At 39.5% G+C, this 23,095-nt stretch overlaps 1 protein-coding gene across 5 annotated transcripts in view; it reads right to left on the bottom strand.

Moving 5' to 3' along the window:
- Positions 1-1,696: 1,696 nt before the first annotated feature.
- Positions 1,697-23,095, bottom strand: part of CDH5 (cadherin 5) — a 51,326-nt gene continuing 29,927 nt past the window's right edge. For all 5 annotated transcript variants that reach the window (XM_074286555.1, XM_074286553.1, XM_074286557.1 and 2 more), the window contains 10 exons: positions 20,243-20,537; positions 18,518-18,634; positions 16,589-16,753; positions 15,282-15,469; positions 13,987-14,237; positions 11,992-12,134; positions 11,236-11,363; positions 8,777-8,885; positions 6,840-7,085; positions 1,697-5,291 (listed from right to left, as the gene is read on the bottom strand). In XM_074286555.1, coding sequence (XP_074142656.1) covers positions 4,762-5,291; positions 6,840-7,085; positions 8,777-8,885; positions 11,236-11,363; positions 11,992-12,134; positions 13,987-14,237; positions 15,282-15,469; positions 16,589-16,753; positions 18,518-18,634; positions 20,243-20,537 — 2,172 coding nt within the window. In that variant the 3' untranslated portion in view covers positions 1,697-4,761. The remainder of the gene's footprint in view (positions 5,292-6,839; positions 7,086-8,776; positions 8,886-11,235; positions 11,364-11,991; positions 12,135-13,986; positions 14,238-15,281; positions 15,470-16,588; positions 16,754-18,517; positions 18,635-20,242; positions 20,538-23,095) is intronic.

Raw genomic sequence — 23,095 nt, forward strand, 5'->3', positions numbered from 1 at the left:
ATTTTAAGCTCACTAGCTGTCCCCTTTTAATCATTTCCTGTCTATCCTATATATATGGAGAGAGTTTGTTTTCTGTTTGCATGTTGTCTCCCTCATCAGATTGATTATAAACTCCTCGAGGGCAGGTGCTATCTTTTGCCTCTTTGTTTATCCCTATTCTTAATACAGTTTCTGGTACATAGAAGGTGCTTAATAAATGCATATTGATTGATTGAAATGTGCAGAGGCAGGACATAGAATATTGAATTTTGGAGATAGTTATCTAGTTTGATTAGAATCCAGAGGGCATGAAGGAGAATCATGTGAAAGAAGAATGGAACGGTAGGTTGAAGCAAAACTCTGGAGGATCTTAAATAACAGCCTGAATTTTGTGCTAGAAGCTACAAAAAGATTTTAAGCATGGACAGATTTATGTCTGTTCAGTCCAGAAGATTATTTTGGCAGCTGTGCAGAGGGGTTCAAGAGAGGACATATTGGGAAAAGGCATTCCAATTAGGAGACTATTCCAGTAGGTTGGGTGAGGAAAGCCCAGATTATGGTAGTGTCCAAGGGAGTGAAAAGAATGGGTCTGATTGTTTATCAGACCTGCATGAGGGGAATGGACCAAAGGGACTGTCATGATCCTGAGCACAGTCAGAATAGAAGGCAACTAAAAAGTCAACAAGCATTTCCCAAGTGCCTACTATGGGCCAAACTCTGTATGAAGTGCAGTGATGCAAGATGTGACAGATGTTGTGAAGGCAGAGTGATAAGCATTGGCAAGTGATTAATACAGGAGAATGAGTATTGAGTGAAACAGAGGGAAGAGTCAAGGATGGCTCCAAAGTAAGAAAGTTTAGAGGGGGGGCAGAGTTAGAGAGAAAGATAATTAGTTCAATTTGTGGAAATAGTAAATTTAAGATGCCAACATGATATCTAGAAGGAGATGTCCAGCAACAGTTGGTTATACTGGATTAGAATTCAAGGAAGGAATTAGGTGCTGATAAAAATATCTGGAGTCATCTGTACAAAAGTGATCATTGAATCTGTCTGATGAGCTCACCCTCGGGGGATTTAGAAATATAACAAAAGGTGGGTCAGGACTGAACTTTGGGAGACCAAACAGCCCTCCAGTACTGAGGGAGAATGTGAGAAAGTGGGGTCTATAGACTGTACATTTCCCATAAGTCTTCCACATTTTGTACAGTCACTTCTAGAAGTTGTAAAATTAGGTGACTTCTCTATTTTGGAGGCTTCTATGGAGTTGTCTTTTATTTAATTCCAGTTCTCTTAATCATTTTTTTTTCTTTCCCGCCTCTTTCTAGAGCAGATTCAGATTCTCTTCTACTCCAACAACTAAAAGGTACTTTATACCATAGGATGTTAAAGCTGGAATTGATCTCAGAATTAGAGTTGACTTCCATCTCTGACATTCTCCCTTCTAAGGGCCCTTTCAGCTTTGTTATTTTGCTTTTTAGACATTTAGACATTTAGTCCAGTCCTCTCATTTTACATATGAAAAAAAACTGAGGCCCAGATAGGGAAATGTGATCCTCAAGGCCATATAGCTAAAAGTATGTCAGAACCAGGCCTGGGACACAGGGGCTTTATTTTCTACCTTCCCATCTCCATAGTAGGGAAGTTTGACTTTATCGTCAGTCAGATGTGATTGACAATGTGAGACTGTTTAGTTTAGTGATCAAACAGTAGAAAAGAATTTCCAAAAACCAATCTTGAGATTTTCTTTTATTTAAGTAAAAACTCAAAATATAAAAAATACAGTACGTTCGGTGCAGCAATTTGGCCAATTTACAGTTAATAGCTCTAGAAAACAATTACTTTACTAAAAGGGGTGGGGAAAGAAAGGTTTTATGAAACTTTATCCAACTAATATAACCTGAATTAATATTAAGTTAACTTGACTAACATATAGTTAATTATGAACCAATATTTTGAGCTATATATATATATTTGCCTGTCAGTATTATTAGTAAAATACTTCTATGTAGAAAACCCCCCAACTAATGAAGAGTTAAGGAAATAGAATTATCTACATTTTGTCACAGAGTAAAGGCACCCCAAACAGGCTTAAGACATTGCTGCATGGATTTGAAAGGAGACTACCAGGATTTTAGTGTACTTCTTCTAACTGTATAGATGGTGAACTTTTGGATGTATACATATTTGCCAAAGAATGTTTGATTTTGGATTACTACAGATGGTTCCTGATGGGACATGAGTCAGATCTGGGAAAGTTTTTATTTGTTTCTTTACTAGATCTACATGTGAGGAATGGCCCAGTGGGCTGGCATGAACTTGAGCACTGAATTTGAATACCAGTCAGAAGAGGATGCAATTGATACCTCACATCCATTTATCCCTGAGATAAAAAGGGATAGGGGGCCCTTTTAGGCCCATGTCCATTCCATAAGAGAAAACAAATAGTGGTGGGGAGGATGAAAGGTTCAGATCAAGGTTAGGTGCAGGTACAGGTGACCCAGAATTCATAAAAGCTTTCTTAGTGGAATACCTGCTTAAAATTAAGCAGGAAGCATAGGTCATTCAAGGACCAGACTAACTAAATTCAAAGAGGTGCCTTACCAGGTTGGGTGCAGGTTAATGAACTTTTCAGCTATAGCAACTCTTAAAGATTATACATTAAATAGTAGGTGGTTGCAATCTGCATTGGTGGAGGAAGTACCAATGAGAACAAAATCACAGATTTTTTTAAATATTGAAGGGTGCATATTAGGAGACAGACAAAAAGTGGTCCTGGATCTTCTTTTGTGATGAGTCATTTCTAATCTCCATCATCTCATATGTGAAGAAAAATTCATCTAGATTCCAAAGCTTGGAAGAGGAGTTCAGCGAACCCTTCAATGCTACAATACAATACGTGAATTTAGTAGCATAATGCTTGGAGCAGTGCCTGACTTTGTTGTAGGAATGGGAGGATATTGATGGGGTCTAGTCAACTCCAAGTTGAATATAAGTCAACAGCGTGAAGTGACAGTCCCATCAGCTAGTGTGATTCAATGCTGCATTATATAAGAATAATGTGACATTAATAGAAGCAGAATATTCAAAACAATGGAGGCAACTGTTCCACTGCCCTCTGTTTTTGAACACAACCAGAATTTTGTGTCCAATTTGACTAATTAGAACACATCCATGGGAGAGGGATCAGGTTGGTGAAGTACTTAGGGACCATGCCTCAAAGGAATTGGGTGAAGGTACTGGGAAGTGGTCAGTCTTCAGGGAAAAAAACAAACCCAAAACTTAAAATTATTCCTTAGGGATAACACAAGCTAGCTGTTTACAAGTTTTTCAAGAGCTGCCATGATAAAGGATGAGAATTAGTATGCTTGGACTCAGAGGGCAGAATTAGGAGATATTAGATAGAATTATAATTAGGTGGAAGTTGCAGGGTCAGATTTTACGTCTGTATAAAAAACAAATAAACAACTTCCTAACACTTGGATCTGTCCAAAGGTGAAATGGATTGCTTTGGGAGGTAGCTAGTTTTGCTTCCCTTGGGGGTCTTTGAGCAAAGGCTATCTGACTGCTTTTCTTGGGTATAGTAGCAGGTATGAGGTTGGAATATATGGTCTCTGAGATCTCTTCCAACTCTGAGTGTGTGTGTGTGTGTGTGTGTGTGTGCGTTTGGAGGAGGATCTAAGAGAACAAAAATAAATACATACTTGATTTATGGCTGCATTTCTATTTCTAGGAGATAAGAATGTGTGTGTGTGTATGTGTGTGTGTGAAGTCTCTCTAGGCCTTCACTGAAAGGAGATAATAGCCCAGCTAGTTCTGAATAGATCACATTCAGAGACCTCAGGTCGCCAAGTTCACATTTCTGTGGGCATGGAGCCCAGTCCCGACTGATCAAGAATATGCTATTCATTAAGGAAGCTCCTGAGAATTTTAACCACTTTAGCCTCCAAAGCCTGAAGACGGCCACTGTGACTTAGCAGATTTAAGGAACTGGGTGCGGTGGTGAAAAAGTCCTTATATTGTGGGTTCAGAGAGAGTGAGGGTGATCTATGGAGACTGACTACCAGGATTTTGTGCTCATTTGAAGCAGAGCAAACGCAGCTGGCTGGGCTTCCCGTAGACTTCTTCTCTCCCAAAGCCCTCCGCGGTCCTGAGCTGTCAGCTTGTGCTTAGCTGGTGTGACACATCACGTAGAAGAGGGTAATTTGCTCTCTCACATGGTTTCTGCCATCAGGTAGATGGTAGTGCCTTCATTGTCAGAATGGCCATGTTTTTCACATAATCTCAGGTTATAGAATGGGAAGAGACCTTGGAGATTGTCTCGGTCTGATCAGCCACAGTTGGACACCATGTACCTTGATCCCAACATAGCGATGTCATTTTAGTTCTCTTTGAGCACCAAAGGACAACATGCAGTCCATCTACTTAATTGTACAAAACAGGAAATGGAGGCCCCAAAAGTGATTTTTTTTCACATTTATAAGTAATGAATAGCAGAGGCAAAATTTGAACTTGGGTCGAAATCCAGAATTTTTTCTCTTTACATCCCACTGCCTTTCCAGAAGGTGTGGCTAAATGTGGGATGAGATATATGATTACACTCTGTTGTTTTTCTATATCTTCCAAATTCAAGTGAATTCAACAAGCCATTATTGAATATCTTTTATGTGCAAGAAATTAAAAAGTGGCTATGTCCATTCTTACAGTTTCTTTCAGATGACATTGGGGATTTGGATCTTTTCCTGCAAAGGGGCTGGTTTCTAGGATCCAAGTCAGTGGGTGACTTTAATAGACTAACTCCTGGTTAGGTTCGGTGCCATAAAGCTCCGCTAACATTTTGAACCTGGGGCCCCATTCATTCAAGAAGTCATAGTCAATATCTGAATCTGAGGAATCCGTGACGAGGCTGCTGAGGGACTCGGCAATGGACTCGGCTCCTTCATAGCCGTAGATGTGGAGTGTGTCGTAGGGGGGCCCACCACCATCATGATCCGCTTCCTCCTTCTTCACCTCGATCATAACGGCCATCTCCCCAGTTACAGCCTGGGGCTGAGCGGGTCTTGAAGGTTTCTGGATCTGAGCATAGAGGGAGGGCCGTGTATCTAGGGCAGGCCTGGGTGGCTTCCCTCCTGGAGCCTTCCCACTGCCCTTGCAGGCTGAGTTGAGCACAGATACATCATAGCTGTTAGTATCCATCTCCCCACCACCTTCTTCATCATAGGTGACCAGCTGCTCATGAATCTCTGCTACATTCTTGCCTTGGGCTCTGTCCTGTTTCCTCAATCGCCGGCGGAGGACAATTAGCACCGTGATCACTGTAAGTAAAACATATTTATGTCAACTCTTCCTGACTACTCAATCAATCAATACTTTAAAAGTACCTATGCTATGCCAATCATTGTGCTAAACACTAGGAATATAAAAGAGGCAAAAGACAGTTTCTTCCCTCAAGAGCTTCCAATCTAATGGTAATATACATTAATAACTACATCAGTCAATTGTGTCAAAAATCATACAGTATTAGAAATGGAAGGGTCTTTAGATTGTGGGAACAAAGAATGTTTCAATATTCTGTGAGCTCTGTTTTGAATCATCCTATTTCTAATATCCTGGGTTCTGTGTTTTAAAATTCTTGCCAACTATAATAATAATAATAACAACAACAATAATAATAATAACAATAATAATAATAACTAGGTTTTATATAGTACTTCAAGGTTTACAAAGTTATATAATTGGAGACAATCTAGGTCAATCTCCTCATTTTACAGATGAGGAAACTGAAGTCCAGAGAAATGACTTGTTGGGAGTCTCACAACAAGTCAGTGGCAGACTGGAACCTAGAACTAAGAGCCTACATTTTGTACTATATCCCAACTTGATGTTCTTTCTATTAGCTCAGTTGGATGGCATTTGGCTCAGTTGTATTGCCTTGTCCGTACCCTTGAAGATAGAGCTAAGGATTAGTTAGATCACTATTATGCTAACCAACATTCCCTCTCAGACCTCAACGGAGACAATCCTGTACCCTGGACTGAAGAGTGGGAATATCCCAACAACCCACTTCCCTCTGCCATCTTCCTATGGCATTAAAACCAACCCTTGTGGAGATGCAACCTGATAGCTACTCCCTTAGCTGCTCAAAACCCAGAAAAATAAATTCTTGTCACTAAAACCATCAATACTGTCAAATGGAATAGAAAGAAAGGTAAAAGACAGAGCTTCTCCTCAAGGAGGTCATAGTCTAATGGGAGAGGCAACATGTAAATATATACAGGATAAATAGGAAATAATCAGTAAAGGAAAGATATTAGATTTAAGAGGATTGGGAAGGGCTTTCTGTGGCAGGAGGGATTTTAGCTGGGACTTGAAGGAATCTAGGAGGCAGAGGTGGGAAAGGAAGGTGTTCTAGGCATAAGGAACAGTCAGCAAAAATACTCAGAGCTACCATTTTGAATTTTATTACTTGCACTGACTGGAAGTTAGGCTTCAATCGTTCCTCTGCCACTTACAAACTCCATGACTTTGGGCCAATTCCTTCATGTCCCTGACCCTTATTTTGCTCTTCTAAAATGGGCATAAAGTTACACTACAGAGAATGAAGAATGTTAGATGTGATCATCTGATTTAACTGTCTTATTTTAAAGATGAGAGAATTGAGGCTCAGGGAGAAGAAGTAAATTATGAAAGGTTACAAGGGAAGTTAGTGGTAAAGCCAGATCAGGAATGTGGATATCTTGATTCCCTCTCCAAGACTTGAAAAATCATGTCATATACTTCTTGGTCACTCAAAACCCCCACCCTCTCTACTCTCTACTCCACATAAGACACTACTTTACAAAGGACAAGACTCTCACACTTACCAACAATGGTGAGGATGCACAGAAAGATGGCTACAAGGGCCTGGATGCTCACTCCGACCTGTTTGGCTGGCTCTTCACAGAATGTAGGCTCCCCATGGTCATTGCATTTGCAGACTGTGATGACAAGGGTCGTGGTACCCGTAAGGCTGGGTTTCCCATTGTCAGAAATGACCACAGGAAGGTAGTGAACCTTGGCTCTCTCACGATCAAATTGACCGTATTTCACCGTGATGTTGGCTGAATTGTCTGAAAGATAAAGTATATCTGGGTAAGGTCACCGAATCCAACACACCTGCTTAATAAGCTGGGAGTCTGGCACAAAATTGTTATGGGTCCATCACATGATCTACAGGTTTCCAAAAGAAGTTTAGGATTATCTTGTTCAGTCTCTTATTTTACATAGGAGACTGAGGCCCAGAGAGGCCAAAGTTATGTAGGGAGTAAATGGTAGAACTGGGATTCAATTGAGAGAATATTGTAAAGTGATTAGCACAGGGCCTGGCTGGCATAGTAGGTTCTTAATAAATGCTTCCCTTCTTTTTCTCCTTCTATTTCCTTTTCTTCTTCCCTTCTCCCTTCCTCTCCCTTTCCTTCCCTTTCTTTCTCCCTTCTTTTCACTTTTCTATTTTTCTTTTCTCTTCTCAAACCCAAATCTTTCTATTTCAGATCCAGCATTCTTTCAGTTATACTTTGTTGAGTTTTCAGCCTCTAAAATTATACATGGATCATTACATTAGTTTCCTAACCATATGTTTTACATTTGCAAATGTCTAAATGATTTCTAATGTTCTCATAGATCTGAGTTCAAATCCTGCTTCAAATCTTACAGTAGCTATGTGACCCTTAAGTCACTTAATCTCTCCCAAACTTAGTTTTCTCATCTGTAAAACAGACATAATGATAGCACTATGCTACAGGGTCATCATGAAGGTTACATGAGATAACATATATAAAGCACTTTGAAATCCTTAAAACATTTTATAAATCTGAGATATTATTATTGCTAAAATTTCTTCCAGTTATAAGTCCTAAGGTTACAAAAAAGCTTGGCTTGATAATCTTGACTGTACTTTCTCTTTTTAAATTGAGTTGGAAAACTAGTTTGTGTGAGAGAGAGTATGGTAGCCTGCATATATCTTTAGACTTGGAACTAGAGACTTAGATTCAAATTCTAACTATTTTTAATTGTATGATATTGTGCAAATAACTTCACTTTCTCTGCTATATTTTCCTTCTCTCTAAAATGGGAACAATAATATTTGTAGTACCAGGCAAGTTGACATACATTTAAATACCTACTATATGTCAGGCACTTTGCTAAGTGATGAGGATACAAAAAGAGGCAAAAGATAGTCCCTGATTGGTAAGAAGCTCCCAGTTTAAAGGAGAAGACCATATGCAAACAACTCTGTGTGAATGGGCTATAGAAAGGATAAATTAGAGAAAACCAAAAAAAGAATATATTAGCATTAAGGAGGATCAGAGGTAGTTTCTTATAAAAGGGAGGACTCTAGTTAGGACTGCAAGCTAGGGGCTTGGATGGAGATGAGGAGGGAGAAAATTCCAGGCATGAGGGATGGAAAGTGAAAATGCCCAGAATTGGGAGATGGGATGTCTTATGCAAGGACCACCAAGGGGGTCAGAGTCACGTCACCACATGGAGATGAGTAAGGAGTAAGAAGATGGGAAAGGTAGGAAGAGGGCAGGTTATAGAAAAGTTTTTAAAGGACAGCATTTTATATTTAGTTTTAGAGATAATAGGGAGCCACTGGAATATATTAAATAGGAGGGTGACATGGTCCTACCGATAAGCCAGAAAGAGGGAGCTGATGGAATTGTTTGAAAGAATGGGAAATGCTTCATAAATTTTTCGGTGTATAGAATTGTAACATTATTATAAGCATTATACAATAAGAATTTTCATAGAGATACAATACCTCGATTTTCTGTCAGGGTGAAATTGCTGTCCTCTCTACTCAGGGAGTATTTAAACTTTACATCCCGTGGAGTTATATCCTTGTCTGTAGCCAAGATCCTTGTGACCAACTGTGGTGATTGAAAAGAAGGAAATGATGAGTTAGTCCTGCATATAACAGAGTAGTGAAGTGGGTACATAAATATGATTTCTCAGTAATGGAAAATGAAGCATCTATGGCCACAGTTCAAATGGCCACATGTGTATGGTACCATGCATCTCTCTGGGAACTCCTATATGTAGGACCAAGTACAATCCCCAGGCAAATTTTAGGAATTGTTGCTGTTGTTGAATTGAGTTCAAAACATTGAGGGAATCTTCACCCAGAAAAATCCTATATTTATAGATCTTCCACTTTACTCATCCCCTTGCACATAAATAAATTTGCATTTAAAGATTAGGTCATTTAGCCAGACCAGGCATTTTGTGGGTCAGTGTGGGCAAGTTCAGAAGGGAGAAGGAAATTGCTAATTAAATCTCTTTAACTATTACCTTTAAAGGCTTGTGGGTTTCTATGCCTTGAGAGGAACTTTGAGAAGAAACTAGTTACCCCAATCATTCTGTCTGCTAGGTTGAGCAATTTATAGTGGAGAGAGAATGGTAATGTTGCCTCTGGGGTTTTTTCAGATTTCTTAGCTTTTTAATAAATGCCATTTTTTTTGCCTGAGCCTGGTGGCTATCTTACTGGTACCTGAAAATAAATAAGTCACCAAAGCAAACAAAGGGTGAAAACAAATGGGAGCTATTTATTCTTCTGAACCGTCGGATTTGTTATCAGCCAAGAGTGCCATGTGTCTTGGATATGTAGATATGGGGGCTGTCTGCTGTCCATTCACTTTAATTCATGGGATGTCAGAGCGAGAGACATCTTAAAACATTCCACTCAACTCATTCTTAAATGAAAGAAAAGCATTATGTGTGCCAGATACTATGCTAAGGGATAGGGATACAAATACAAAAGTGAGATAATTATTGCCTTTGAGGGGCTTATATTTTGATGGGCGGAGGGGAGACAACAACATAAAGGAGAATTTTGTCTAAGAAAGGGAGTTATTTCAGAATTCACAAAAGACCAGAGGAAATGGCCATGTTGATCTGACTGTACTTCTCACAGAAAGGAGAAATTGTGTGTGTGTGTGTGTGTGTGTGTGTGTGTGTGTGTGTGTGTGTGTGTGTAGTGAAAATGAGGAAAAGGGGAGAGAGGGTAGTTGCACTAGGATCAGTGTCAAGGTGAAAATGAAGTTCCCAGAGAGTGTCAGGATAAGTGGCTCAGTTTTTCTAGGTATGGTCTCCCTTCCAGAGACCATATTTTGGAAAGGAGCTTAGAACCTAGAATTCAGAGCTTAGAATGTTAGAACACAGAAGATAGAATGTTAAAGTTGGAACATAAATGTCAGATCTGGAAAGGATCTTGGAACAGAGAATACCAGACTTGGAAAGAACTTCAGAGACATCTAGTATGTCTCATTTTGTATGTAAAGTTGGGGTGATTGGGATTGACAGGCTGGAGCAAGAATGGCATCCTGGCATAGACTTGAAGAGCAAAGCTAGCTGTGTCAGAGAAGGGAGATACAAAGGAGATAAATCATGAAGCAGAAAACTCAGGCTGAGAGAAATCTCAATAAAAGGTCTGATCTTTTCCCAACACTTCCTTCTAGTGGAGATCTTTGTACTATACTGTATTGTACTATAACATAATATAATGTAACATGATATAACATAATATAATCCTATAATATCCTATAATATAATCCAATGCTATACTACAATATAATAATCTTGTAATGTAATTCTATAATATAATATAATCCTATTATATATATATCCTATAATATAATAATCTTATAATAAAATTCTATAATATGATCTCATGTTATATTATTCAAATGTTTCTGGTAATCTGAAGCTTGCCTCAACCACAAAAAATGCCAGGGGTTTGCTGGAGATAGATTAAAAAAAAATAAAACTTTTCCCGAAACATTAGGAATTTTCTTAAATAGGGACTCAAAATGATTGTGATTGACCTCATAACTTTCTTCTAAAATAATTGCCTAAAAATGGAAGATAAAGGAACTATGTGGACCCAAGGGGGCATTATGATGTGCCCTAGGCCAAAAACAAGCTAATTATTTCAGCAGGGGTACAAAAAAATTGGAATCCTATAATCATGAATTGAAATTGGGAGACTTGAGTGCTGATCCTTGCTTTGCTGCTAACCAGCTGTGTTATCGGGGCAAGATTTGACCTCTTCTGGGCATCAGTGTGCTTATCTGCTGACTGAAGGAATTAGAAGAAATGTTCCTTTTAATTTACATCTTGTGTGATGTGATTCTACTTCCCACTTGAGTGTAAGCATATTCCTCCCCCAAGCCTGTGGCTCCCCTAGGATGATAATGGCTGGGAACTCTCCAGGGTACTCACTGTTCTAGGGGCAGCATTTTCACACACTCTGGCATCATTAGGTTGTGCAATCTCTGGGGCATTGTCGTTCTCATCTAGGATCTCCACATAAACTTGAACAATGGATTCTTGGCCAGTGGGGTAGTTCCCTGGGAAAGGAAATGATGATATTATCCTTAAATCATACCTTCTTTGGTACTTATGACTATTGACTTAAGGGAGTCAGCCTTAGGGACTAACATTCCACAGGGGTATCATCATGATAGGGCTCCCAGCTTTGTGAGGATAGCTGGTGCCCCAAAGATCTGAGATTCATTGATGCAAGGACTCATAACTTATCCTTTCATCTGTCACCATGGCCAAATGGGCTCGAGTGGTAGAGAGAATCTTGGATTGGGAAACCAGGAGTCTTGATTTCTAGCCCTAGCTCTGTCAGTAACCAACTTTGTGGCATTTAACAAGTTAACTCTTCTTATGAAGTCTTAGTTGCCTTATCTGTCACTTCTTATCTGAAATTAAACCTTGAGAAATACAATTTCTTGTCCATCTGGGACTTGAACCCAGATTTTCTGACAAGTCCAACATCATTACTACACAACAATGAGCAAAGAAGCAGCGCTTGTTGGTTGCCATCTTCACAATCTTTGGTTGACTTTTCTCCTTTCCTCAACAAAAAGAAATGTGAGTATTAAGTCTCCCCTCCCAGTTTTTAATCAGAAAGAGGTAACAGAGAAGAAAGAGGGATCCCCAGAAGGGACACCCATTTTAGCATCTTACCACGAGGATCCATCTCTTTGGCCTCCACAGTCAAGTTATACCAAGGGTAGATTTCACGGTCTAATTCCTTAACATTGGAAATGTAACCCTGCTTGGACATTCTGAAAAATTGTTCTTTATCGCTGGATTTCCGGATGGAGTACCTATATTATGGGAGAAGAATTATCTCCTAGCATATTTTTCTAATACTCTATATATCTATATATGAGGAAACTGAGTTTAAATAAGTGACTTTTTGTAAGAACACATAGCTACTAATTAAGCAGAGATAAGTCAGGTTATCATTGGATATTAATGACATTTGAGATTTTGCTCTTTTGTGTGGGGACTATATTCTGGTTATGGGGGGAGGAATAGTATATTAGAAAGAGCCCAGGTTTGTGGGTCACAAAATGTGTTATGGACTAACTCTGTGACCATGGGCATGCCTTTCCTTCATTTTGAGATTCAGTTCTCTTTTCTCATTAGGTCACTTTCTAGTTGATTAACCATGGGCAAAATTACTTCCAGAAAGATAAGTTGTTTTAGCCTCAGTTTACTCTCTACAAAATGGGAATTAATAATATTTATGCTATGCAATTCACAAAGTAGTTCTGAGGAAAACACTTTGTAAACTTTTGTTGTTCAGTTTTATGTTATTCTTTCTTACCTCATTTGGGATTTCTTTAATAGAGATACTAGAGTGGATCACCATTTCCTTCTCCAGCTCATTTTATAGATGAGGGAACAGAGGCAAACACAGTTAAGTGATTTGCCCAGGGTCGCATAGCTATTTACCACCTAACCTTCAGGTACTATAGAAATGTGAGCAGGAGCAATCTGGTACACGTTTAACAAATGTTCCTTGAAAAACATAAGTATGAACGACACACTTTGATGTTTATTCTGCACTAACAGTTTCTTAAGTCTAGGCAATCAACAAAATAATACACCAAGTCCTGATTTGTAGAGTTTTCTGATTTCTGAAGTGTTAAGTGCTCCCACTGAAAATCTGACAATCTCCTTATTATCTGGATCCATCACACCCCTGGATATGAGTTATCATTATTATTTGATTCCTGAAGGCTTGGGATAAAGATGATGGCATGGGGCCTGTCCATTGTGTGGGGCAAATAGTGAGGGGGTCCTGGGAAATGAGGAGGGAGCCTGAGATGTCTGGCAGTTAAAGGTAAGGAAGTTATAAGGTGGGAAAGAAAGAGAAAATGGATCAAATTAGAGAGCATTAGACTTGGAGTCAATTCTAGGTTTGATTCTCAGCTCTTCCATTGATGACTTCTGTGGTCTCAGTTTCCTCATCTATAACTGAGATGGTTGGACCAGGTAGCTTCTAGGGCCCTCTCAGTTCTAACATTTCATGTTTCATGTTTATGTTTGGCATTTTAAGTCTTTCACCCTCTGACTTCTAGACTCTCTAGGCTTACGCATTATTGCCCCTCACATGTTTTATATTCTAGCCAAACTGATCTCCTTTGCTGCTTCTTGGAAAACGTTTCATTTCCTGTCTTCCTGCCTTTGCTCAGGCTGTATCCAATGCCCAGAAATATTCTCCTTCCTTACTTCCATTTCTTGGAATCCCTTGAATTCTTTAGGACTTAGCACAAGATTCACCTCCTATACTTCTTAGTGCCCCTCCTCAGTCTCTTCCTATCTCTATGTATTTATTTTAACTATATTTTGCATTTATTCTCATCTATAATATAATCTGTGAACATATTTTAACTCTCTGGTAGGAGGCAAGCTACTGTAATTTTAACTCTTTGGCAGAAGGTAAGCTACTGTAGGGCAGGAGCTGTCTTACTTTAAGTCTTTGTATTTTCAAGCACCTAGCACAGTGTCTGAGCACATCAAATCACTTCTTAAGATATGTTTGGCGGATCTATTCACTGAACAACCATTTCTTCCATCTCCAACATCCTGTGAGACTATTGGAAAGGATCATGCAAGGGACCAGATTTCAATATTCCCCCAAACCCACAGAAACCAGTTACATCTTACTCAATGTTCCGTTGAGCTGCATCAGGGTCCCTGGCTAACACTGAGCCAATTAAGGGTTTCTTTTGATTTTCCATCAGTTGGAAGTGATAGAAACGTTGGGAGAAGACTGGTGGCTCATCTACATCAGTGACATTGATATGAACAACAGCCAGGTTCTTTGTGGGAGCGTGTTTCAGGTAGCGAAGGTTAATTGTTGGGTCTGTTGCCTCGATGGTGAAGCTATATTCTTTGATGTTCTCATAATCCAGGGGCTAGAAAAGAGAAGGGAACACTTGGAAATAGCCATGAACTCAGAGCTGGGAGATCTGGATTGTAGCCAGGGGAAAGTTGCCTCTTTTTTTGGATCTGTCTTTTCATGTGTAAAATGGAAATGGTAATAATCTCTGCTCTGCCCTCCTCTGTGAGGAAAAAAAATCCAATTTGAGTCATGGGGGATTGAGGTATTAATAGTGTGCATGTGAAAGTCACTCAAATGGATTTCAATTCTCATTGATCCATGGAGATAGAGACCTCAAAATTAAATCAATACAGTCACAACTGCATATATAAGACAGCAAGAGCCTCTTCCTCCCACTGTTTTGTCATAATTACTTATGCTCCATACATCTGACCCATCCCTCAAGATTTGGGCCATATTCTACCTTGTGCAGGAAACTTTCCTAGATCATCCAAGCTCAGACATTGCTCTCCCAGAAAAGGGACCCTCATAGGCATTTTCCATTCATTGTTTTTTATTGTTAGGCAGCATGTCCGAAGGATCTATCCACACTTAGAAGTGGAATGAAGAATGTTCTTGGCACGTGTGTTTATCCTGTCTTCTCAACTAGTTTCTGTACTTCCTGAGGCCTTGGAATAGGCCTTAAAATTCCCTATCATGGCCCACAACATTGGGTGTTGATTGATGACTGGTGGATTGATATACCTCCAGCAGAGTGGGTAGGCTTATGAGATTTAGGGTCAGAATTACCAAAGAAAACAAATTAATTCCTTGTTGTACTCTAACTCAGTACTTTAGTCTTGGTTGCTGAAGTTGATGGGGTTACTATGGAAGCATTTCTAAATCTATCAGAAAAAATAGATTTTCAGATTTGGAAGGGATGTTATCCCTCTAATAACAATAGCTAGAATTTACATTATGCTTTAAAGTTTGCAAAGCACTTTACAAATATGATCTGAGTTTATTCTCACAACAACCTGGGAGGTAGACTCTATTGTTATTTCCTCATTTTACAAAGAGGAAACTGAGGCAGGGGTCTATATGCCCTTTCTGCTTCACTTCTATATATGCCAGGTACCTTCATGGGCTTGATGATGCCTTGGTTCCTAGAAGCATCGAGCTCAATGACAAAGGTGTCTCTGTATTCTCCCTGGACAATGCTGTACTTGGTCATCCGGTTCTGGGGCTCATCAGGGTCTTCGACTGTCAGGGATCCCAGGGAGCTTCCAACTCGGATATCTTCAGGAACCACAAATTTATAATTTGCTGCTCCACAAAAGAAACATTAGTGAGAGTTTGGTTAATGAGCTGTGCCTCTTAATTTACATTAATTAGATAGATCATTACTTTGCAGGGAATCTGAATGAATTATGTCCCAGACAACAAAGTCACATAGCTTTAATGGTACAAATAATCCCTGTTTACAGGTCCCCAGCACTGTTTTCTTGCACCATAAAGTTCTGGGCAAAATTTATGCATCTCTCTTGTCTTAGTTTGCTTTCTTTACTAATAAGAACTGTATAGATGATGGTACCAGTATTCTAAGTAGTCCACTGTATCATCTTTGGTATTCCTCAGGTCTTCTAAGAAAATAAACTCCTTGAAGGCTGACATTATTCTATTTTTGTCTTTGTATACCTAGAGTTTATCATAGTTCCTAACACATAGCAGGTCCTGTTGCTTGGTTGATAGGTCATCAATCATCAAACAGTTTTATTAAGCATCTACTGTGTTCTAGGGATTGGGAATACAAAATCAGAAATCAAACAGTTCCTGGTTGCACTAATCTACCCACATTCTCTTGTTTAGGTTCCCATGGGACCAAAAAGCATTCATTTAAGAGAGTATTGGGGCAGTAGTATATGATAACTTAGTCTGTGACTAGGGTTAGGGTTGGATTTGGGTATATTGGATTAGGATTTGGACTAGGCTGAACCAAATGAAGTGCCTAGGGTTACACAGCCAGGAAGTTTCTGAGGCTGGATTTTGACTGAGGTCTTCCTGGCTCCAAGCCCAGAACTCTATCCACAGATCCTAGCTGGTCCAAGGCTAGAGTTCTGTCAAGGACGGGGGTAAGGATCAAGTCCTCTAGAAGAGAAGTGGAGTCTTGGATGGGAGTTTGGGAAATAGACAAAGCAGCTCATTTTCCCTCTGTGGCAGGAAACAACATAGCCTTAGAGTGAGATAGGAACTTATTAGGATACAGAATGTAGATGGTTTCCGAGAACTAAAAAACAGACTGGATAAAACTTCCTCAGCCTTAGCTAAATAAAGTTCAATTTAGGGTATCCTATTTGAGTAAAACACACACTATGTAGCCCACCTTCTTTCCATCCTCTTCCTTCTAATCCTTATCCTTTCTTGTTTCTCCAAATATCAACTCACTTTCAGTGAAGATTGGGAAGTTGTCATTGATGTCACTCAGAGTGATGACCACTGTGGCTGTGCTGGACTCCCCATGGAGCCCCGGTCCATCCTTGGCTTCTACCACTATCTCATACTTTGACTGCTTTTCTCGATCCAGGTTATTCACAGCTGTGAAGATGGTACCTAGATGTGGTAAGGAAGAGGGAGATAGGGAAAGGAGTTGAATTGTGACCTCCATTCCTTTTAATAGCAAAATATGTTTTTAGAACATTGGTTAAATCTTTCCTGCCCCACTACCTACATTACCTTTCTCTCCTTCTCCCCCATCCTGTGCAGCTTCTTTTTATATATTTTTATTTTTTATATATATTTTCTTTTCCTATTAGAATATAAGCTTTTGAAGGCAGGAACTGTCTTTCCTTATATTTGTACATACATTCCCAATTTAGTAAAATGATTAGTCGGTAACAAAAGTTTACTAAGTGCTTGTGGATCGACTTTACATGACTTTCCCATGAACTTTCCCAAACTAGCCAGTATTTTCCAAGTTCTCTTTGCCTTGTTGTGCCACGTTGCGCAAACATTCCCTGCTGTAGGCCTTCCTTCCTTCCTCTATAAAGTAAAAGAAATATAAAAATCTCTAAAGTCTCTGAAGGCCCTTTAATTTATGACATTGTATGTCTCAAAGTCTCTTCCTATAGTAACTTTCTATGCTTCAAGTTATTCCATTCCATATCCAGGGCTTCTTAAATTTTTTCAATGCATGATCCTTTTTTGCTCAAGATGTGACCATGGGTATATATGCATACAAAGTAGGTATACAAGCTAACCATTTATTGATAACAAATCATAATTTTGCAACTCTCACATTCAATTGTGAGACCCACATATGGGGTTGTGAACCACAGTTTAAGAAGCTGGGTCACTTTTAGCTCTTGTATTCCATGTTTCTTGCTTTAATCCACCTTTTAAGGTCATCTGTAGTTCTAACATTCTATGATATTTGGAAGAATATCAATCAGTTAGCCAATAAATATGTATTAAATGTCTACTGTATATCAAGTATGAGGAATACAAAAGAAGGACAAAAAACAGCATTACTGTAATAATCTTTCTGTAAAGGCAACATAGGTGACTTCAGTAATGGGAATGGATTGTTTAACAGACCAAACTAACTCAGCTACGTGAACATGACTTGAAAATCATTCCCCAGGAGAAGCTCCACAATGCTGTCACTGCTTCAAACAAATGCAGATAATTCTTTGGAGTGATTTTGGCTTGTAACATGGGTATGAAAGCTGCTTTCACAGTCTTGGCTTAAGGGATATTCTTCCCACCTTGGTTGCACACAAGTCACTAAGAGCAATATCTGCTATCTGAACCTCCATATTCTGTGGGTCTGTGATTTTGTTCATATTGGGACCTCATGTAAAAATTTCTAAGAACCATTCTGGTTCTAATGTTCTGGAACTGTGGACCCTTCCTCTGCTGCCATAGATTCCAGCACCTCCATGCCTTAGAGCTTGGCTTATTTAGTCCTTGGGTGATGAGCCTTTCTGAAGGCTCTGAAGGTCATTCCCAGAGTAGAATTCTGGGTAGTGGCAGTATTGGTAGAATTCGAATGTTATCTCCCAAGGAAACTTCTTTGAAGAGGAACCATGTAGAAGCTGTTTGAGGGCAGGGGACTGTTTATTTTCTTTTCTCCCTAACTCCTATTACTGTGACTGGTATATAGTAGGCACTTAATTATATTCTTTTTTGAATATATAATATATTCTTTTGAATATTTGCTGTTGAATGAATAATCTATTGCCTGTTTGAAAAACAAAATCCCAAACCACAAAAATACAACTACTTTCTGGTCACCTGGAATTTTTAACTGGGAACACATGCATCATCTTAGACATGACAATAACGGGAGGGAGGGCAGTTAATAGTCATACAAACCAGAACCATCGATGGTGAAATATTCTCTGCCACGAATTATATTGTAGGAAACCGACGCATGGCCCAACACAGTGGGGTCATCTGCATCCACTGCTGTGACTCTGGTGACTGAAGTTCCTACAGGGAAAATCAAACAATAAATTAGAAGAACCTTAGTTAGAGCCTTGTGCTGATAATTATTACAATAGCAATAATTGTAGCTCCTGTTCCTATTGTGCTTAAGGCTTGCTAAGTATTTTATATATTTACTATGGGATTGCAACCTTTCTCAGAAGACTTTGGGGAGGCACCTGTAAGGGACTCTAAATCACTCAAGACCTGGGCAGCTAGGTGGTGCAGTGCATACAGCACCAGCCCTAAAGTTAAGAGGACCTGAGTTCAAATCTGATCTCAGACACTTAATACTTCCTAGCTGTGTGATTCTGGGCAAGTCACTTAATCTCAATTGCCTCAGCAAAAAAAAAATAAAAATAAAAATAAAATAAAATATAAATAAAAATAAATTACCCAAGACCCAAGGAGTTGTATTTCTCTAAGGGATGGGTAGGGGAGAGAAGGAAAGCTAATTAGATTAACTAAAGCTAACTCAGGACGAGAGGCCATGATTTCCCCTTATTAGAAACTCTTGAGAGGAGGAGGAGAGAGATGACGCAATTTTTTACTTTACAGATGGAGCAGCATTGTGACCATATTGGTCATGGTTCTGACAGATTTAGACCTGGGTCCTCAAACTCATGGGAGATGAAAATTAAAAGGACAAATGTCAAGATAAAAAGGCTATTTAAAATTTTATGTGTGCTTACTGAGGTGTCTGGTATCTAGAAGAAAAAGCAGACGACAGGAGTTGTGGGAAAACATCCTCCTCACTATTCCTCATGTTATTTTATAAAGAGGCATTCCCAGTTGTCTCTATTTATTCTATCATAGACTGCATCTGACTCATCCAATCTTATTTCTCAGAAGCACATGTGGTTGTTTTCACCTTGCATTTTCTTATATTCCTTTGTAAATGGTATGAGGGCACAGGACAGTTCTGAGAGCCACTTAGGAGAGAATGACCTTTCCTGGCATAGGACAGATCTCACACTATAGCCCATTGTTAGTTTTCTCTCTCTGACTGTGGCCATCAGCACAAACCAATCATTTTTCTTGACTCTAATTTCAAGGACATGATTACAAGGTTCTTGGGGCTTCTACATCCACTTGGTTGGGTTATAAGCCTAAGCCTGTTGTGCCTCCTAGTGGTCACAGGCACATGTTCTCATTTGATTTGGAGATAATCCCTAGCCTCTCCAGACTTCCTGGGGAAACTATGGAGGATTATTTCCCAGTCTTTGGCCAGAGTTAGCACCCAGTCTGTGGCTACAGTTAGGGGTTTGTGGCCGTGTTAGGATTAGGACGCAGTTAGGGACTTGGTCTGTGGCCAGGATTAGGGTTTAATTTATGGTTCGAGTTAGAGTTTAGTCTGTTCCAGGGCAGGACTCAATCAGGGAGTGTGAGACAGAAAGTCTTCCTGTGTGTGAAGACGTGCTGTTGGAGCCTGGGGTAGTGGGATACAAATCCCAACCTTGGACCCATTTCCACTGTGCTCTCAACAGCTACAGCTGAAGGGCCATCTGGGCTGGTGATGTCCAGGCCAGTCCTGGCAGGGCAGGGACTTTGCAAGGCAAGGGATGCCCAATGTTTGTTGGAATGGCAGCTGAATGCTATCTCCCTGGCACGTACCAACAGCTGACATTTCTGGCACTGAGCCGTTGAAAACTCTCTGTGCAAATTCAGGAGCGTTATCATTCACGTCATGAACTTTGATTGTGAAGTTGGAGGGCGGCTCCAGATTCTCGTTGGTATCTTTGTCCACAATGTATGCAGTGAGATAATACTCCGATTTCTTCTCCCGATCCAGCCTCTCAAAAGCATACACATCTCCAGTCTGTTCATTGACTCCAAAGAGTTTGCCTTTGCCGGCTTCAGGTCCTTTGAGAACATACCTGGCATTTTTTCTGTTCACACTTGATGTGATCTAAAGGAAAAAAAAAATTGAGGGCTCTTAAAATTGATGGGGAACGGATTGTTTCTATCTCCATGCAAATTGTTACCACCTGTGTTTTCTTATTAGTGAATCTTCATTCACTCTATGTCTGCAAATCTCCCCTCCTTTCTACCCTTCCCAACTTGGTAGAATTAAAAGAAGTCAACATGGAATCAGAAAACCTGAATTTTGAACTCTGCTACTTAACTAGCTGTGACATTGGCCCAGTTATTTATCTTTTCTGGGCCTCAGTTTACTCCTTTGTAAGATAAGGGATTGATCTTTTCCAGCTCTAAATCCTATGACATCCCTATGAAAATTACTTTTCGTCATTCAAAATCCAATTCACATACCACCTGCTTTCCCTGATTTAATCCTCTACAGATAAAAGTGATTTTTTCTCTCCTCTCAATTCCCACAGCCAGAAGATATTCACATTCTTTTTAGGAACCCAATCACTTTCCCATTTCCCATCCCCTTCCCCAATCCACCCCCACTTATATTTCTAGTTCCATCTCCATCCCTCTAGGAAAGGATGAACAGATAAAATATGGATACTTATTCTTGAAACAGAAAATGTGTCAGCTTGACTGATTGTTCTTATTAAAGATGTAGAATCAATAGAGCTTTTTAATTAGAATATGCAAATTGGGTCTGGAGTCATAAAACAAATAGCCAGAATACCACTAATGAAAAGGCACATTTACACCAAAGGCTTGGGGAAAATATATTCCTGGGAGTGATGGGCCTAAATTCTTTCACCCCACAAAATGAGGCCATTATGGATCTGGGCAAACAATAGATATTCAACCAATATATTGTAAATTGGCTTGAAGGATTATTATATTGGAGAGGAAATAGACCTATTCTATTTGGCCCTAGACTGTAGTTAGGAGAATGGGTGAAAGTCTCAGGGAGGTGAATTTCAGCTTGATAGAAGGAAAAACTTCCAGTTAATCAGAGCTATCAAAATTAGAATAAAATGACACAGTCCTTACTTTTAAGGAGCTTATAATCCAATTGGGGTATATGATGTCTGGGTGGGATAGGAAGAAGTATCATGCAGAAGAGAATAGAAAGGTCCAGAGGATAGATTGTGGAACTCTGGATCCAGCTGACTCTTATTTGAATTTCACCTCTGATAAATACCAGCTATGTGATTTTGGATAAGTCATTTAACTAAAGCGCTTAGACTAGATTTTGTGTCATGGACCTCCTTGACAATCACCAGTCTATGGTCCCTTTTACAGAATAATATTTTTAATTTCATAAAGCAAAAAACACAGAATGGAAAAGGAAACCAATTATAATGAAATAGTTATTAGAATATTAAAAAGCAAAAGTTCATGGATGGTAGGTTAAGAATACCTGCCCTAGATAATATCTGAGGCCTTTTCTTTTAGTTCTACATCTGTGAAGCTATGATCCTATGCCCATGGGGCAAAAAAGAGCGTCAAAAAAAGTACTATAGGAATATTAGAGGTGGAGAGGGGTGAAAAGACATTTATTAAGTATCTATTATGTGCCAGGTATTATGCTAAGTGCATTTACAAATACTACCTCATTTGATGTCTTCCAGCTATGGGAAAATGAAGAAGGTGACATGGAGATGATGGCACCTGAACTGGGCCTTGAAGGCCAGTGAATCTATTGTTTAGAAAATCCATGCAATGAATTCGATGTCATTTAACTTTCAGTGATCATCTGCCTTGTGGAATTAATGGGTCCACCCCGACTGGCTGCAAAAACAGATTAGAAAGCCCTTTTCCATGTGGTATGAGTCACACATGAACCTAATTGATTCTACCTTATCCTGCTGTGCCCCCCTCACTTTTTCCTTACTTTTGGTAGCAGTGAAGGAACTGAGAGAAAGAATTTGACCACTGGGCCTTTTGTTGGACAGGAGTCAAGGTCTCCTGAGGAGGAAGCAGCCATAATAATAATAAATGTAATAATTAGATTAGCAAAAGTTCAATATGAGTTAACAGCATGATACTACCCACACCCCACTTCACCCCTCCAAAAAACCCTATGAGCCTAAGGTTTAGAGACATAGTGTCCAGCATAAGGGAAGTTACAACTTTATGTATTTTGTCTGAAGTAGATCTATACTGAAAAAATATATACTCTTCTAGATGCCTCACAAAGGTGCTCACAATGGATAGAGTATTGGATCTGGAATTAAGAAGATTCATCTTCCTGATTTCAAATCTGACCTCAGACATTCACTAGCTATGTGATTCTGAGCAAACTACTTGACTCTGCCTCAGTTTCCTAATCTGTGAAATGATCTGGAGAAGTAAAGACACATTACTCAAGTATTTTTGCTAAGAAAGCCCCAAGTAGGGTCACAAAGAATTGGACATGATTGAACAGCAGCAAAAAGATTCCTGATATCAGGAGGACAGCTAGATCCACAGCAAAATGGGAGTAGGGGAGTAGAATTGTGAGGACACCAGAGCTGATTCCATAGAAGGATTAATTGAAGGAAATATTTCAGGGATACTTAGCTAGGAGAGAAGATTTAAGGGGGTGGGGGAGGAAAATGA

The sequence above is a fragment of the Sminthopsis crassicaudata genome, chromosome 2, assembly GCF_048593235.1.
Source record: "Sminthopsis crassicaudata isolate SCR6 chromosome 2, ASM4859323v1, whole genome shotgun sequence".
Lineage (NCBI taxonomy): Eukaryota > Metazoa > Chordata > Mammalia > Dasyuromorphia > Dasyuridae > Sminthopsis > Sminthopsis crassicaudata.